Source organism: Callospermophilus lateralis, chromosome 9, assembly GCF_048772815.1.
Source record: "Callospermophilus lateralis isolate mCalLat2 chromosome 9, mCalLat2.hap1, whole genome shotgun sequence".
Classification (NCBI taxonomy): domain Eukaryota; kingdom Metazoa; phylum Chordata; class Mammalia; order Rodentia; family Sciuridae; genus Callospermophilus; species Callospermophilus lateralis.
The window spans coordinates 101,938,034-101,956,174 of NC_135313.1; the positions used below are offsets into that span (position 1 = coordinate 101,938,034).

At 49.3% G+C, this 18,141-nt stretch overlaps 2 protein-coding genes across 2 annotated transcripts in view; one reads left to right on the forward strand and one right to left on the reverse strand.

The window, feature by feature from the left end:
• Positions 1 to 4,778, forward strand: part of Sctr (secretin receptor) — a 64,001-nt gene extending 59,223 nt beyond the window's left edge. Inside the window, exons 12-13 of the mRNA XM_076866855.2 lie at positions 3,470 to 3,511; positions 4,579 to 4,778. Coding sequence (XP_076722970.2) covers positions 3,470 to 3,511; positions 4,579 to 4,749 — 213 coding nt within the window. The 3' untranslated portion in view covers positions 4,750 to 4,778. The remainder of the gene's footprint in view (positions 1 to 3,469; positions 3,512 to 4,578) is intronic.
• A 2,089-nt stretch (positions 4,779 to 6,867) lies between these two features.
• Positions 6,868 to 13,104, reverse strand: Tmem37 (transmembrane protein 37). The gene is made up of 2 exons (XM_076865551.2): positions 12,973 to 13,104; positions 6,868 to 7,939 (listed from the first exon to the last, which is right to left on the reverse strand). Exons 1-2 carry the CDS (start codon positions 12,991 to 12,993, stop codon positions 7,310 to 7,312), a joined length of 651 nt encoding a protein of 216 aa, XP_076721666.2. The 5' UTR covers positions 12,994 to 13,104; the 3' UTR covers positions 6,868 to 7,309.
• Between the last annotated feature and the right edge of the window lie 5,037 nt (positions 13,105 to 18,141).

Below are 18,141 nucleotides of genomic sequence, written 5' to 3' on the forward strand. Positions count from 1 at the left end.
CCCCTGCCAATGTCTCAGACCTCCAGAGGACCAAGCTTCTGGTGTATATGACCCACAATTCTCTTCCTCCTGGCTAGGGAGTTTTTACCCCTGCTGGCTCCTGGGCCCCAATTCAGCAGCTGACGACTTAAGAGCCACTTGTGTAGAAGGACTTGACCTGGCTCACAAAAATGGTAATGACCATGTGGAAAGCTGGAAGACCAGATCTGCTTTACCACACAGATGAGGACTTCCTGTCCCTCAGAGTTGGGGCTATAGACTACCTAAGCAAAAACCATTTAGCTTCTCTATGGGAAAATGTCCAAGAGAAATCCAAAAGCACTTTCCTGATGTTCCCACAGAAATTCTTATGAAGAAAAGGATTATTAAAATTGTATAGGGCTGGGATATAGCTCAGTTGGTAAAGTGCTTGCCTAGCATGCACAAGGCCCCGGGTTCAATCCCCAGCACCACCAAAAAAGAAAAAAAAATGTATATTTGTAAGTATAGTATATACAGCCTTATATGTATGCAGGTAGGTAACAAAATACATATATGTATGCATATGTGAAAATTTCTTTCATACATTAAGTGAAGAGAACAGATTGAGCCCTCAGGTACCGGTCCTGCAGCTCAGCAATATCTATTCATGGCCTTTCTTACTTCATGTCTATTTTTACAGATAACCCCCCATCTTGTTTTTGAGATGAGATATTGCTAAGCTGCCCAGGCTGGCCTCAGACTTGGGGTCCTCCTCCCTCAGCCCCTCGAGTCTCTGGTATTACAAGCATGCATCACCGTGCCTGGCTGTGCCCTTATCTTTTTAAGTAAATCCAAGACATCTTTTTTTTTTTTCTTTTCTTTTCTTTTTCTGTGGTACTGGGAATTGAACCCAGGGGAGTATTGTGAGGCAGCTAGCACCTAATAGGGTAATTTTTCCTGCTCAGAAGGGGATAAGCCCCCTGAAAAAAATATAGTCTGAAGTAATTCGTGAAGAAATAAAAGACAAAGTCAGAATTAGTTTTAAAAGCAGAGCACCTGTAAGATTCTTCCAGTCCTGATTAGGAACTGGAACAAAACAGCTAGAAAATGGCCCGTTTATTTAAGGAGGTACATCAAAGGCAGGGATAAGGTTTCAGGGGTGGAGCCTTGCTTAGGTGTCTTACAGTCAACAGGTTGATAGGCCACACCTCTCTCTGAGAGACTGTGTGGCTATGTGGCTGCAGCAGGTCATCCCATCTCCGGAGCTGGGAGCTGTGTGGAACCCGGCAGAGCCGAATAGGAACTCATATGATCTTACCAGCCGCATTGCTGCTGCAAGTGCCCGGATACCAGCTTTTCCTATTCTCTGGCTATGATGCCAGTTTGGTCCATGCACACTGGATGGCTCCTGACAGGGGAGCTCTGAAAGACAAGGGTTTAAAGAACACACACAACCCAACACCATTATCCCTCTCACAGACTTATTAAAACTAAATGCATTAACTCTTTCTGGTTGTATAAATAATACTTGCTTATTATAGATAATTTGGAAAAACAAAGAAAAGTAAAAATGAAGAAGAAAAAGGGCTGACCCTGAGCTCTATCTCCAGTACTGCCAAAAAAAAAAAAAAAAAAAAAAAAAAACAGGAAAAGACCACTTCTTCATGTCATTAAAATTCAGCTAGTCTTCATTGTTAATGATTGCATAATAACTAAAATTTAGTAAACTTGCTGGCCATGTGTGAGACCTGCTCTATCTATAGTTGGGTGCAGCTTGCTTTTCTTTACCCAGAACTCCTGCCCTCCCCTTAACAGTGAAAAGGTATCCTTGGACCCAGGGCAGGTGAGGTCTGGGTTTACCTGGGTCTGTGAGATGGGCAACAGCTTCAGCTAGACCACCAGCTCTGGCCACGCATGCACAATTGTTCTTGCTGGAAGGCCCCTTACCCGAAAAGTGGCGGTCGTCCTACCTCCCACCCAGGCTTTAGTGAAGACTGAATGAAGCACTGAAGAACCCAGAATCCCACAGTTACTCAGGGCAAGCTGTGCTGCAAATCCAGGTCCATATATACCAAGCCCATCACAGCCAATTTACCTGCCGGGCATGTTAAAATTACATAGCCTGGCTTCACATGCCTTCCGTCCTCTAACAGTGAGCTTCAGCTAGTTCCAATGTCTGGCAATCTTGTTTTTTAGGGGACTAGGGATTGAACCCCAGGGTACTCTACCATGAGCTACATCTGAGACAGGGTCTTGCTAATGTGCCCCCAAATTTAGAAGCCCTGAGTAAGCATTCCTGCCATTCCATGAGGGGGGCAGCAGCTCTGGGCCAAGCACACAGAGTTCCAGTCTTGCTGTCACTGTAGCAGTCATTGATGCCTGACATTCTAAAGCAAACCCATGTAGTTTTGTCACTGACTCATTAAAATGCCATTATCTCAGGACTGCGCATGTAGCTCAGTGATAGAACATATACTTAGCATGCATGTGGATTCAATCCCCAGTACACACACACACACAAAAAGCATGTATATATATGTGACTGAGGAGTCATACGTATACCAAGCCCATCACAGAGGAGCTGTGTCATCACTTTTGGGGTCATTTCCCATGTGGTAAATAGCTTAAGGGCAAGCCTGCATGGGAAGAGGGCTGAAGATGAGCGCCTAGGCCTCTAATGAGGGATGAGGAAGAGCACTAGTCGGGGCAGTATGGGAAGTCCTCTAAGGAAGGGCAGGCTGACCAAGGTGTACTCTCCCCACTTATGGATCTGCAGGCCTCTTTGACTTGACTCAGGCACCCCAGACTGAAGCCCCTACTCTGGCAGAGCTCCAAGGACACCATCAGGAAAATCCAGCTCCAAATCCACCTCCTGCCAGGGCAGGAGGGTCCAGATAGGCCCAGACCTCCCAGGCCAGGGAACATGAAACCCTGACTAAGGAGATGCACCCACCTGTCTCCTAGGCAAGAGGCCAAGTCCTGCTGTTGGCTGGCCTGGGCCTGTACATGGTTTATTCCAAACACATATTTGTTCTTCAACATGAATTAGTCCTCCAAGTCTCAGTGTCTCCAAATTCCTAGCTTTAGCTCAGAAATGAGACCACTCTAGGCCCAGGGTCTCCCACTGGACTGGCCCTGCCCCTTCACAGTGGGGTAGCAGCATACATCCTGCTGCTCTTAGATGGTTCACTTGATTCAGGTGAGCTTCCTGGTCCCTGCTGGCTGGGTTCAAGTTAATCCCCTAAATTACAGTCACTGAGTGTGTTTGAGGCACTAGATGTCAGGGACAACAGGATGAAAGGCATTCACAGTCTGTGCTGGATGGTGCAGGCCCAGGCAGGCACATTGTTGGGCCCCAAAAGAGGTGATACCCCTAAATCAAGGGAGATGGGGAAGTGAGCCTGGAGTTGGGGATCACAGGACTCAGACTGGAGGTTAGAGGAACTGTCCTGGCGGCTACCCCAGGCAGATGCTGAGGCCCTGCACTAACGCCGGCTCTCTCTGGCAGGGGCTGGTGGTGGCCATCCTCTACTGCTTCCTCAACGGAGAGGTGAGTCTTCTTGGGCTGCCACTGGATTCCAGGGCAGGAGCTACCTAGATCCAAAGGGGGAAGAAAGGGCTATTTTTGGAGGGTAGGCATGGGGGCCGCATGGCCAAGGGGCTTGACCAGCCTTCTAGGAGTCTAGTCTTGCTAAGAGCAGCCGATTTACCTGCTGGGCATGTTAAAATACTTTCCAGGCCCTGTCCCCAAATTCTGGTTCAGCAAAAATGGATTCTGTGGGTCCAGGCTGGGTCCTGAGACAAAGTGTTCCTTAACAAACACTCCAGAGGATTCTTATCCATGGGTTAAGTTTTAAAAACTTGGGGGAGTATAGAGAGGCACCCAATGAGAACCCAGGCTCTGGACTGCTCAGCTGCTTGTTTCATGGCTGATCTGGGTCACTGCCCCTCTCTGGCCTCAGTCTTCCCATAGGTGAAATGGGGACTCAGAAGTGATAACTGTAGCTCAATCCTCCAAGGCCTCAAAATGGGTATGGACTCCCCGGGGAGGACTCTGGCCTTGCAGAGCACTTGGGTCAGGACAAGAGGCTCCAGACACACAAAAGCCACGAAATCAACATGGGTTGAATAGGATCTGGCACCCAAACACAGCCTATTCAGGTTCACCAGACTTGAGTGGAAATGACCTCTGATGTTTTCCAAAAGTTAAGCATCAAGCCTGGCCTCAAAGGTCGGACTGCTCCAGTCGGGGATTAGGAGGGGAGTGTCTGTGGAGCAGTTCCCCGCTCCCAGGTAAATTCAGAGCCGGGTGGCTTCATGAGATTAAGCAGACAGTTGTGTCAGTGGGGTTCTGAATGTTTGAGTTCTGCAGTTTGGGAAACAAACCGCAAGTTCTTTCTTTGGGACGTAGTGTCATGAAGAGGCAGGTCCAAGTGCCCAAGAGAGAGGGAGCCCTCAGTACCTATGGGACACAGGGCTGGCAGGTAGTCTCACTGGCTGGCAGGTGAGGGACAGTAGGACCAGTGGGGCACAAGTGGCACCACTGTGTGGAGGCCCTTGGGAGTGAGCCAGGCTCCTGCTGCCCCTCCCTCCTGGCTGATGGCTGGTCTCTGGCAGGTACAGCTAGAAGTTCAGAAGAAGTGGCGGCAGTGGAATCTCCAAGGCTTCCCGTTGCGCCCTGTGGCCCTCAGCTCATCCTTCAGCAATGGCACCGGTGGCCCCACTCATGGCACCAAGGGCAGCCCTTCAGAGCAGAGCCGGGGCATCTGCAGGGCCAGCATCATCTGAGAGGACGGAACGATGCCGACCGTGGACAGAGGTTAAAGCAGGTCCTGGGAGGCTGAACACTGCCTTGGAACAGACCTGTCTCCCCAGCAGACATCCTGTGCTCTCCTTGTGGCTGTAAATGTCCCTCCTCCAGGCCTGGGATGCCTCAGAACTGAAGTGACGAGGGCACCGTGAGACAGGATGAAGGCCTAGGACTTGGTCTGTGTTGCTCTTCTGGGAAGAGCAGTTCAGGGGCCCAAGAAAGGAGGCGGGGAAATAAATGGTACCTGGGAAGAGGTTTGCTCTATTTGTCAGTCTTTTTGCCCTGCTAACACAAAGAAGGGAATATGCCCTGGCTCGTTCCCTGGCCACCCGCTGCAGGAAGAGGGCACCTCCCTGGACCCCAGCTCATTTTCAGGGACAAGCTTAGAGGCTCAGAAAGAAAGGACAGTCTAGGTCCTTGGCCCAAGGCAGATTCTGTCCATCTCCCTTTGCAACTCACCTGGCTAGTAGCTCTCCCCATTGGCCTTTAGACAATAGATAATTAATCTGATAAAGTCACAGGGAAGCCGCAGGACCCTTGACCCTTTTAGTACCCTGACATGGTGTGAGGCTTACCAGTATGGATTCATGTGGGTAGGGGGGGAGGTGCAGTAGCAAGATCAGCATGATCCCACTACAGATGATAAACAGGTTTACCAAAGCCCTAGGCCCTGCTCAAGCTACTCAGCAAGGAGGTGGCAGTTTGGCCTAAGGCCCTTTACTTCAAATATGCATGCTCAAGGCTGTGTCTAAACTCTTCCCACTCCCAGGCAGGGTTGGGCAGGGTCTTTCTCCCAGCCCCACTAAGCTCCTGGGTTGTTGTCTTACCCTTCATTCTGGCTCTAGTTTCCTGTGAATATATCTGCACTGTCTGCCCATATAAGGATGAAATCAGACAATATACTGGAATCCTTTTACAAAACAAAACCTCACAGGAAGCATTCTGGAGGGAAGTGGAAACTACTTAGTATAAAGAAAAAAGCATCTTGCCGAGGGGCAACCAGCTCTAGTCCTGGCTTTGGGTGGCTCTCCTGTCCTCTCCCTGAAGACAAGCAAGTCACCTCTTTGCACCTTACAGACCGCTGTAGGGTCCCACTTTCCAGGATAAGATCCAGCCTGTGTGATTGACAAGCTCTGCTCTCTGAAAAACCAACAGCCCTCAGAAGGGGCTGGGTATCCATGTTAGAGCACTTGTCTAGCATGCACAAGGCCCTGGGTTCCAACCTAGCACCATGAAAATCCTCTCAGGTGATCGCCATGGACTCCCTGCATCTTGATAGTTCAAACTTAGTATCTATAGCCTCTGACTCTGTGCATCTTGGAATTCAGATTTTTAAAAAATAACCATAGAAGGGTCAGGCTAGTGGCGCTCCTCCAAAGTCCCAGCTACTTGGGAAGGCCGAGGCAGGAGGATTGCTTGAGCCCATAAGTTCAAGACGGGCCTTGGCAACATAGTGAGACCCTGGCTCAAAAAAAAAAAAAAAAAAAAAAGAAAAAGAAAAAAAAAAAATCACCCCAGAGAGGTAGGATACATGACCAGCCCAGGAAGATGCCAAAAACCCATGCAATCGGTAGCAGCCAGAATTCACTAGGTGGGAGGGGGAAGGAATCAGCCTAGAATTAAATGATCCAATAGTCCACTTTTTCAGGGCAGAAAAAGGAACTGGAAAGGATTTTGTTCACCGTGGTGAAAAAAGTACAGACAGATCTTTCTTCCAGCAAGGATGGAAATCTCCATTGCTTCTTGACCCCTTCTCTTCTCCTCATCCCCAGGATGGTTGTTAATCATTACCCAAGGTCTGGCTGTTCCCTTCACCCCCGGTGGAGCCCAGCAGGCCCAGATACGTGCTCTTTGAAATGTATTCATGTTCAAAAATGGTACCCCAAGGCTGTAGACGTGCAAGTGTGCGTAAGAGCACACACACAGGCCTTGGGGAAAACAGTGTGCTCCCCATCAGCTGGGCCTTGCGGGAGGGCTCGTTTAAGGAAAAGGATTCTAACAGGGAGGGCCCCCAGAAGGAACAGCTAACTGCTAGAAGCTGGGGTCATCCAGGGCTTGTGTGGTCCCCAAAAGAGTAGGAAAGAAATCAAGTCAAATGGTTTGAAAACCCATTATTTGCAAGACATTATAAGGGAAAACACACGTGAAGACCCACTGTGCTGGTGAAAGAGTCCTAGGCACTGATTGGTCCCGTTGCTGGAAGAATATCACATTCTTAGCAACCATGAGCTCCAGGCCCCCACAGCCAATACCCTAAACATAGAGTCAATAAAATAGGTGTAAACTACACTTGGCTGAGCAGTTAGCCTGGACACCATTTCCGGAGTTGCTTCAAAATCTGCTCCAGTCCAAGGAAGAAAACCCATGAAATGAGTTTTAAAACATTCTTCTTTTAAAATCAATATCTGAATAACTTGACAAAACCTGTGTGTCTGGTGGCACGGAGGCAGGCTCCCGGCCTCTGACCCTCGCAACCAGTTGCAAAGAGGCAGCAGTTCAAGATCATTGTCCCACCCCATCTCCACCAGAGGTCACAAGTCAGAAAAGTTCCACCTTGATCACTTTCTTGTGGAATCCAAGTTCCTTGGAGCGGGTACCAGAATTTCTTTGGTTGGTTCCGGTCTGGGTGATGCTGTTAATGTGAAGGCCACTGATGGCGTTCAGGAAGAAGAGGAACGAGGCAGTGAATTCACACCAAAACATCAGGGTGAAGCCGATGAACGTGACCTGATTCCTGAGGAGGATCACAAAACCCAGGAGCCCCCCAGAGGACAGGATGAAAGAGGCCAGGAGAAGGAAGGAACCAAAAGTCCACTTGCGCCGCGAATGGACGTCCTCACACACCTGGGACACCATGAGGAGCTCAAGGCCAAAGATGGCGGCTACCACAGCCATGGCGCTCGCGCTGCGAGCCAGGCCCATGCCCACAGCCAGCCCAGGCACGTGGGCCTGACTCAGGTCTCGGAGGCAGTGTGGCTCGCTCTGGTTGGTAATGGTGCAGAACTGCCACAGTCCAAAGAGGCGGTCCTCAGCCAGAAGCCAGTACCCATCACAGATGGAGACCGAAGAGAGGACCACAGCCAGGGCGGTACAGGTGATGATGAGAGTCCGGATGAAGGTCTCAAAGAAAGACCGGTGGGGCCTCCTTTGGCCCAACAGCCTCTGGGCCTGGAATACAACGACACAGGAAGCAGCAAGTCAGTGACACCCCATGCCATACCCTCTCTAAATTCTCCAGGGAATACCCTGAACCAGGCTACCCACTTCCCACAGCACCTGTTTTCTCCTCTGGTCTCATGGAAAGCCTGGAATTTTCCCCTGACTCAGCTTCCATAGCACGGACCCCTTTTAGCCTATCCTCCATTCTAGACCTGTAAGCATTGCCTGTCCAGCCTCACTAGGCACAGATGGGTCCCTTCCCATTCTTCCTTTCACCATCTCTACAATGAATCCAAAATGACTGGCAATCCCTACTGGGATCTGAACTCTGAAAACCTGCCTTGCCTGGCTCCTAGGACCTTGAGCATGCAGTCTGTTCCAGTCTTTACACAAAACAAGAGCCCTGCTTGTCATGGCTACAGGGTTATGAGAAGCTCAGAGACATTAGCACATAATTATGCAGGACGGTTTCTCTCCCCACTATACATCCAGTTTTATTCCACGCGCCCCCCCCCCACCCACCAGGTTCTGCACTTTCTATGTTTGGTCCAGCCTGCATGTGATTATCTTGCTATCCTGACTACTGCAAGAGATGTTTGCACCTTGCCCTTTAACCTTGCTCAGCCTGTACTCTACCCAGAGGGGGCCAGCGTCTATTCTAGCAGCTTTTAGGCATGGGGTGGCCACTGCAGCTCTTGTCTGCTGGTCTCGGCCTTGGAAAAGTACATGCCTCACCTCCTCAACCTCCTGGCAAGTGAGCTGGGTGTCCAGTGAGGTGTCTCATAGTCCTGAGTTGCCACCTGAGCCACCACTCCCAACCACTGACCCACAAGGCAAAAGACAGAACTATTACAGAGAGTTAAAACTCCTTAGCATAGCCCCCCAGCCTTGCAAGACCTGCCTGCCTCCCTCTCTGACTCCATTTCCCAGTTGGCTCTCCCTCACCGCCTTGCTCAGGCACCACGGCAGTCCTATTCCATGCCTAGAACTTTCTTATCTCGGAACTCCTGCCCCCTCTGCCCAACAGGCTCCCTGCAGCTCCCTTGCCCCTCCAGGATGACTGTTTCTCCATAGAGCTCTGCAGATCTATTTAAAGTCACCTCCCCAGGGAGGACTTTCACCCCACCCAACCCCAAGTAGGTCCTTTCCTGGCATTCTCTACCAGGCACCCTGTTTGTTTTCCTCCCCATTCCCAGGGTGGTTTGTAGTTACACATTACTGTCTGTCTCAATTGGACACTGTGACCTCCAGGAGGGCAGGGTCCCTACATCAAGATACTGCCATGTGCCCAGTACCTGACACAGTGTTTGACCTCTGTATTCAGTAGGTACTTGAGGAAGAGCCGTGGGATAAAGAGTCAGGTTTGCAACCACTGTCACTTCCATCCAAAGCACCTTTAAGTGCGGGCCAACCTTTCTGTGTAGGATATAAATGCAAAGCCTTGCTCCTGGGAGACTGGCCAAAACCCTCCCAAGCTGTCTGCTAATGTGATTCAGACACAGGAGGCAACTCTCATTTCCACCCCAGTGACAGGAATAGGGATGCAATGGGTGTTCAGCACTGCTGCCTAATTAGCATCTTATTTTTTCTTACACCTGGGAGGATGGTACTATAGAAAGCTACACGCAGAAGGCAGGTGACTTGCCTAGCCTAGCATTACTCACTCACATCACAATAATGCATATTACAATTGCTCAGACAGTTGCACAGCGTGCAGGAGGTAGAATACATTCAGCAATAGATACTGACTTGGGCCTTCATGCTGAAGCCTCGGTATTACTGGTTAGGAAGGAGATTTGAGTACAGAGGGATATTCAAAAGGCCACACCAGAACTAGGATCAGCACCTCCACTGAGATCCTAAGGTGCTGCAGAGAGCACCCAGGCAGGAATGTGCACTGTAGTTATCAATCCATGTCCCCTGGCTTCCTTTAGGGGTTCCAGGCACTGAAGCAGGGTGATAAGAGAAGCTGATTCTGGGTCTTCTTCCTCACTTTAACTACCTGCTTGAGACACTGAGAGTCTAGGAATCTGCACTGAATTTATTAGGGAATAAAAGAGGATCTACTGGTAAGAAACAATTTACCAAAGAAAACTTTGAAAATTGTGCCTCTGTGTCTATACCACAAACCAGTAGAGGCATTTGAACTTGGGCAGTTTCTTAACTTCAATTGGCTCTTGTTTTCTTATATTTATTAAATGAAGTTGGTGACACCTGCAGGTCAGCAGTGGCTGTGAAGCCACTTGGCAAGATTACAAAATTCCTAAAGATTAATATAGTCAGAGGATGGGAGAGCCCTGGATGCACAGAACAAGTCATATGACCACAGGATCCAGAAGCCTTTGACCCTAGACATGGGTCTGGAAAACAGGCACGTCCTGTCTCCTCCTCAGCCCCACCTGTCCTGGGCCTAGACTGGACTTTAATCTTCAGGCCCTAAGTCATCACACTGGGATCTGGAGAGAGGACAACTGATCTCATTTCATCTTTCCTTCCTCCTGCCTCAAAGCAGGGCTTTATTTAAACTCTGACCATTAAAAATCCCAAGGATGGGGCTAGGGCTGTAGCTCAGTGGTGGAATACTTGCACAGCATGTGCAAGTCCCTGCATTCCATCCCTGGGGTGGGGGCTGTGGTGGGGGCTCCCAAGGATGAAATGAGATCATGTATATAAAGATGCGTGGCAAATGCGCAGCTCTGCATTTTGGGGAGTGATTCATAATATTTCTAACAATAACGCACACTGGAGTCTTTGTTCCAAAACACTTGGCACCTCACCCCTGTGTTGCTGTCACCTCTGCCAGTTTTCAAGGATCCAGGCCTTGAAATCCTTTCTTGAAGGGCAAGCTGGCAGCAGCAGCTCAATGAAGGGGTAGTGGGGAAGAGGGCAGTAGGTAGGTACCTACCCCCTACCTGCCAGCCCCAGCTCTGTGCCTTCCAACAATCACTTAAATCTCAGAGCTTTTGACTTCTGCTTAACAAAACAAAACAAAACATGTTTCCCTTTTTCATCTGTGACCTTGAATAATTTCTAGTGACCTGTAGAATAAAGACTTCTTGACTGAGTACAATGCCATGGTCCTGCCCTCTTCTATGACCCAGGCCTCATTGGCCTCCCTCAACCAATAGCACCCCCAAAGACACCTTGGACTCTTTCCACATATTACCCACACCCTAACACGACTCCTATATCTGCTGCCCCTCAATACCCACTGTGCCCAGGCCTGAGTCAGGCCATCACCAAAAACAACAACCTGAAATTTCTTGCACACCTGCTAATGTGTCAGTCTGCCTCTATTCCTTTCAGCCCCAGCATGCCACCCACTCCGTTCCCCGGGCCTGTATGACCCAGGCCTTGATTTTTAAGCTAGGTTATTTAAAACCCCTTTCTTTTTCTCTCTTTCTCACCTGTACCCAAAGGTAATAGTTCCTACCTCATAGAGTGGTTGTGGAGATGAAGTAATGGGCCAAGTAAGTGCTCTTAAGTGTCAGGGACAACTACCAGGTCAGCCTAGAACTCTTTCCTTCTGGGAGCCTGTGGCCTCCCCCAGCTCAGAGTAGGGCCCCCTGGCTTGACTGCATGCCCTGCCTGCCCCTCCTCCCCACATCTCCCTCCTCCTCCTTCTCCATATTAGCTCCGTCTCCTCACCTGGCTCAGTCTTTCTTCCCTCTTCAGCCCCACAAAAAGTCCTCCTCCTCCTCTGCCAACTAACCCTGCCCAAAGCTTGTGTACCTCCTAATTTAGCTCTCACTTCCCGGTATGATTCCTTGTTTACAAGTGTCTCTCCTCAGCTGGATGATAAACTCCTTGAGGGGAAAGACCACACCTGGTCCCACCCTTCTCACCAGCTGTCCCCTTCCTCCCAAAGCCTATCAATCACTGGAGATGATTCAGGGCATTCACCAAAACCAAGAGGAGGAATTGACAGCAGTGGATTCCCTGCCCTACTCCAGAAGCAGGGGTTATGGGGTGACCTGTGGGTTATTAGTCTCCTGTTGGAGAAAGCCAGAGAGGTGGAATAGTATTTGGAAGCCGGAAGCCCTGAGTTTGAATGTTGATTCTGTCAACTGACCTGCCACTGTGGGCAATTTACTTCAGAGCCTTGGTTATCCCATCTACAAAAGGAGGAGGGCCAAAAGCCCCCTGGGACCACACCTGCAGTCCCAGCTACTGGAGGGGAGGCACTAAGACAGGACCACTTGAGCCTACAAGTTCCAGATCTGCCTGGGCAACATAGCGAGACCTCCAACTCTAAATAAATAAATTAAATAAACGGAAGAGTAACATTAACCGTGTTATGAGGATCTCAGCATGTAAATTAATTGGGCTCTAACCATCAGGGTTGGATGTAAGGAAGCTCGCTTTATAAGGCGGCCGCTCGCAGAATTCCCTTTGGAGGGGGTAGGGATAAGTAGGTTCTCAGCCAACATAAACATCTTGCACCACTCCAAGGAGAAATCAAGTCTTCAGAAGTAGACCCGTCCCTTCGCTGGAGCCTTTTCTCTGAGGTGGCTAGTCCTCAGTGAGTTCACCTCGCCACCAGCACCCACCGCGGGACCAAGGCCGTCTTTCTAGCTCCAGAAAGTTCTAACTTCCCAAGAAACTTAGCCTCCCTTACATAAGGCAAGTTCCACTCTGCAACTCGATTCTGTCCATTCTCCTCGCCTCGTTTTTTTTTTTTTTTTTTTTAAAAAAAAAAAAAAAAAAAAAAAAAAGGAAGAGAGCCCTCTGGCGAACCTAACCGACAGGTCGCTGATGACCCCCGAAAAGAAGCGGAAAATCCTCCCTAGACGAGTTTGGGAGCCTCGGGTACCCGCAGGACCGCGAGCAGAGGCCTGGGGAGCCCGCTCCACGAGAGCGGGATAGACGCCCCAGGTAAGCTTCCCGGGGACCCTCCTGGGGACCCGTTAGGTCTGCAACAGGGGGTGGGCACGGCGGGCCCTCGCAGCCCCGAGCCGGGCTGGAACTCCCTGTGGGTGCGAACTCCCTTCCCCCGACACCCCGCGGCGGGCAGCACCCCCTGCTTGCGGTGCTCCGGGTACCTGCACGACGATGGCAGTCATGATGCGCAGCCAGCCGCGCGCAGTCACTTCGCTCCTTCCAGCCGCGCAACCTCGCTCCTACCAGCCCCTGGGCTGCTGCTGCTGCCTCAGCAGAGCGGAGCTCTCTACCCGCGCGAGGCGAGGCGGGGCAGGGGGCGGGGCGGGGGCGGGGCCTGTAGTAATTAACAGGGCGGGCTCCGCCTCCCTGAGCCGCTCAGGTTACGCTGAGTCAGCTGGGGAGGCCCGGAGGAGCCCCCGGGGAACCGAGGAGAGGACCCTGGACTCTAGGGTGGCGATCCCCTGAGTTCCTAGAAGGAGGTTCGGGCACCCGGGAGAGGCCGACTCAGCCGTCTGACTTCAGAGCCCAGAGGCACTCCTTCGCCCCCGAACTTGGGAGAATGGTTTCGCCTGGGGCGCAGTTTCCTCGATGGCAGCAACGGAAAGATCCGAGGAATTTGTTCTGACCCCAGCTGGCCCAATCCAGCTTCCAGGGAAGGAAGTAGAATTTAGAGGGAAGAGTCAGGGGGCGGTGGCCTCCTTCACTGAACCTTGGTTAAAAAGTAAGATAAGATAGGGTGGGCTTTTGCAAGGCCTTGGTGTGAATGGAGTGGAACCTTCTGGGGTAATTCTGATTGTCGATGGGGGTGTGACCCAGTGATAGACTGGCCTAGCATGGTGTGAGGCCCTGGGTTCTACCTCCAGCTCTGGAAATTTTAAAAAGGAAAGGAGGAGAGGAAGGGGGAGGAGGAGGCAGATAAGCAGAAACATTCCCACCCCAAGGGCAGCAAATTCCAAGTGGCACCCCCACCCCTTCTGCAGTTGTAGGGAAGCATGAGGTGGTGATGGGGGGCCGGTTCCTGCTCAAGGTAAAGTAAGATCTCCCAAGCAAATGAAGTACGTTAAATTTTTTGGATTATTCAGGCAGGCAGACTGTTCCCCAGTGACTTTAGCCAGAAACATTTAAAGTGACTGCACTATCTGCCCTGCCCCACCCCAAAGAGCCATGTGAGAAAGGGGGAAGTTACAATTGAGATGTTCATCTGATTATATCACTGCCCTGGAGAACTGGTGAAATCAAGTAACCCAATCCTGGGGATTGACAGACGGAACCATGGAGTCCAGGAACCGTGGAGTCCAGCCACATGAGAGCGTTGCCCATGGCCTTCCCAGTTCAGAGCTGTGTTCTTATCACCATTTTGCATCAGCAGTCACCCCCTGAGCTTGTTTAAACAGATTGCTGGGCCCCTCAGAGTTTCTGACCCTGAGTCTGGGTGAGACTCCTGGTAACACTGATGCTACTGATTTGGGGGCCAAACTTTGAGATCCACAGAGCTAAGGCAAAGCAGAACAGCCCTTCTCTGATCTGGTGCCTTCTTTCCATGGCCCCTGCCTACTTTCTCCCTAGTCAAGGGTCCCAGAATCCAGATGCTCCTACCTCTAAAGCTCTGGGCTCTGTAGGAAGGACTCATGTGGGAAAGGAGGACCTTCATGAAACCCTGTTATGGTTTGCATATGAGTTGTCCCCCTTTAAAGCGTACTTGTGAGATGATGCAAGAAGGTTTGGAGAAGTAATTGGGTTATATCATTAACCTAATCAGTGATGGAATTAACTGAGTGGTAACTCAAGGCAGGTGGGATGTGGCTGGAGGAAGTGGGTCATAGGGGGCGTGGCTATGGGGTATATATTTTGTATCTGGAGAGTGGATTTTCTCTGCTTCTCATCATCATGTGAGCTGTTTCCCTCTGCCACACTCTTGCATCATGACGTCCTGTTTCAACTTGAGCCCTGAAGAATGGAGCCAACCACTTACCGACTGAGACCTCTGAAACTGTGAGCCTCTAAATAAACCTTTCCTCCTCTATAGTTGTTCTGGTTGGGTCTTTCAGTCACAGCAGTGAAAAAGCTGACTAAAATACCCTAGAATGCTCTGTGAGAGAGATCTCCAGGTTGCAGTACTTCACCTGATTGGGAAGACAGTGCCTGGAATGAAAATTTGAAAAAGCTGTCAGGTTGGACAATCTGCACCCTCCTCGCCTCCAAGAATTCCTTCTAAGATTTTTGTGTGGTCGAGCATGTTTGGGGATAGGTTGACTGTTATGCTTTGTTAGTAAGAAAAGTCTTGAATCAGTAGAATGTGGAGCAACTTGTCTTGTCAGCAAGATGGTTGGAGAAGCAGAAATGACTTAGGAATAATAAGGAGGAAGTAACTACTCAGTGCACATCATTTTATATCCATAAGAAGGCTAGGGACTGAGTTCGTACTGAGCTCTGAAGACCCTTGTACTTGCAGCAGAGCTAGAAGAGGCAGCAGACTCCCTCCCCCTTGGTGAGACAGAGAGGCAAGTAACTCACTTCAGGAATGTCCAACAGGCAGGAGCCTCAGTGTGATGGGGGCTAGACCATGGCAGGGGCGGAGGTTGGGGCAGGATGACAGGGTGAGCCCCCAAGAGTTAAAGCCAGAAAACAAAGGTGTGAATAGTGGGCTCTGGGACAGCATTGAACCTGCCTACTTTTTGACTTTTTCTGCCTTTTTTCCACACTATGTGACAAATTCAAAGCACCCTACTCTGACTCCTATCTGACCAAGGTTGGGGAAGGAGAAGTGACAGAAAGGCAGGAAATGGCCCCACCCAACCCTCTGACCACCTTTGTCTGAAAAGGACTCAGGCAGGTTCCTAAGCAGTCTCTTACTTTGGGGCCTTTGTACATGCTCCTTCTGCCTAAAAAGTTCTTCCTCAAGATATTCACATGTGGACTGGGGGTGTAGCTCAGGGGTACAGCATTTGCCTAGCCTGCACAGGCCCTGGGTTCAATCCCCAGCATTAGAAGAAAAAGGAAAATAAGATATTCACTCTAAGACTCATCACCCAAGTTCTGAGCTCAGATATCATCTTCTCAGGGAAACCTATCTTGATCATCTCTTCTAAAATGACCTCCTGGGCAGGTGCAGTGGCTCACCCTTGTAATCCCAGCTACTGGGAGTCTGTAGAAGGAGGATCACAGGTCCAAGATCAGTCTCAACAATATAGTGACACCCTATCTCAAAAAAAATTTGTTGAGATAGGGTGTCACTATATTGAAAAGGGTTGAGAGTGTAGCCCAGTGGTAAAGCATCCTAGGTTCAATTGCCAGTACCAAAATAGACAGAAAAACCCCAAAGACCAAAGCAACAGCTCCCTCCCTTCTCTTCTCTTCCCTCTTATCGCCTCCATACCCCCATGCCTCCATAGCATAAGCTCTATCAGAGAACAAATATACAACAGTTGGCTTTATTTTCCATTCTAAAATTGGGCAACACTTCATTCCATAAAATGGAACATGCATTCCAGTGAACTGGGCAGAGGAGGTTGGTTGGTTTTAGAGACACAAGACAGCTTGAAGAAAGCAAAGACAGAAATCCAAAAGCAGACTTGTTAGTCCAAAGCTCTTTCCCTGTCAGGTGGGGACAGAGACAGGGAACAATAGAAAAATAAGTAGTTGGTTAACAGCAGCTTACATTTTATGTAAAGGGATTAAGATAGAGGGAACTTCATTATGATAACAACCCAAATTGGCCTGTTTGGGAAATTTGACTGTCATTTCTCTCAATCCTTATTTCTAGGAAAATCAGATAAACAGCTAAAGTGACAGAACTTTAGCATTAGTGACTCCATTTTGATTTTTAGCCTGGTCTGTTGGGGCCCAGTGCAGGAGCTCAGTCTAAAACAGGGCCTTCTGTAAATTTCAATTAATTAACTAATTAATCGATTTAAAAAATTATTTTAGTTGTAGGTGAACACAATACCTTTATTTTTTATTATTTTTTATGTGGTGCTGAGGATCAAACCCAGTGCTTCACATGTGCTAGGCAAGTGCTCTACCACTAAGCCACAACTCCAGCTCCTAATTAATTTTTTTTTTTAAAGAGAGAGAGAGAGAGAGAGAGAGAGAGAGAGAGAATTTTTTAATATTTATTTTTTCTTTTTTGGCGGACACAACATCTTTGTTTGTATGTGGTGCTGAGGATCGAACCCGGGCCGCACACATGCCAGGCGAGCGCGCTACCACTTGAGCCACATCTCCAGCCCCTAATTAATTTTTGAGATGGAATCTTACTATGTTCTGGACTGGTATCCAACTCATGGCCTCAAGCAATTCTCTCCCCGACAGCCTCCAAATAACTGGGACTACAGACATATGCCACTATGCCCAGCTCTATAATTTTTATTTTTAAAAATATTTTTTAGGGGGCTGGGATTGTGGCTCAGCAGTAGAGCGCTTGCCTAGCACCAGCTGGACCCGAGTTCGATCCTCAGCACCACATAAAAATAAAGGCATTGTGTTGTGTCCATCTACACCTAAAAAAAAAAAATATTTAAAAAAATATTTTTTAGTTTGTAATTGGACACAATACCTTTATTTATTTATTTTATGTGGTGCTAAGGATCAAACTCAGGGCCCTGCACATGCTAGGCAAGTGCTCTACTGCTGAACCACAACCCCAGCCCAACTATAATTTTTATTTAACAGCTCCAAGAAGCCAAGGACTTTACCATGTTCACTGATATATCTATGGTGCTTACAACAGAACCAGACATACAACAAGTGCTTAATAAATATTTGCTGAACAAGTGGATGAATTGATTAATCAGTTTCTATGGCCTCACCACCATCCTGGCCAATGAGGGTCAAAAAAGGAAAAAGCCTAGGTCCCTGTCAATGATAGAGGACTTGGGTTTTAGTGTAAAAATCTGCCTCCATTTCTGCACCCTTCCTGGCCACTTCAGTCCAGGCCCCACATCTTCCAACTCCCTCTTCCTCGCAGTCCTCTTTTACTCCATTCTGCTCTGTGCCACTTCAGCTGTTCAGCTTCAGCCCACTGCAGACCCCATAGTCTCTAACCCTGGTACCTGTGTGACAGTGACTACTCTCACCAACACCATTCCTTCAAGTGTCTTCTCTTCCTCTCTTTCCCAAGACCCAAGAGGAGGAAGGGACCTGGCCTCTGGCCAGACTCCTCCCCATTTCTGTTCATAGATTCCTACCACTGGTCTCCTGTTGTGCCTGCTTGCTCAGGTCATGGAAAGATGCTCTGTCCAGTCTCAGAGCTTCTGTGTACTAGGCTTTCCCTGGGTGTCTGTAGGGCCCCTTTGAGTCCTCCGTGACTTCTCCAGCCAGAGTGGTGCCCC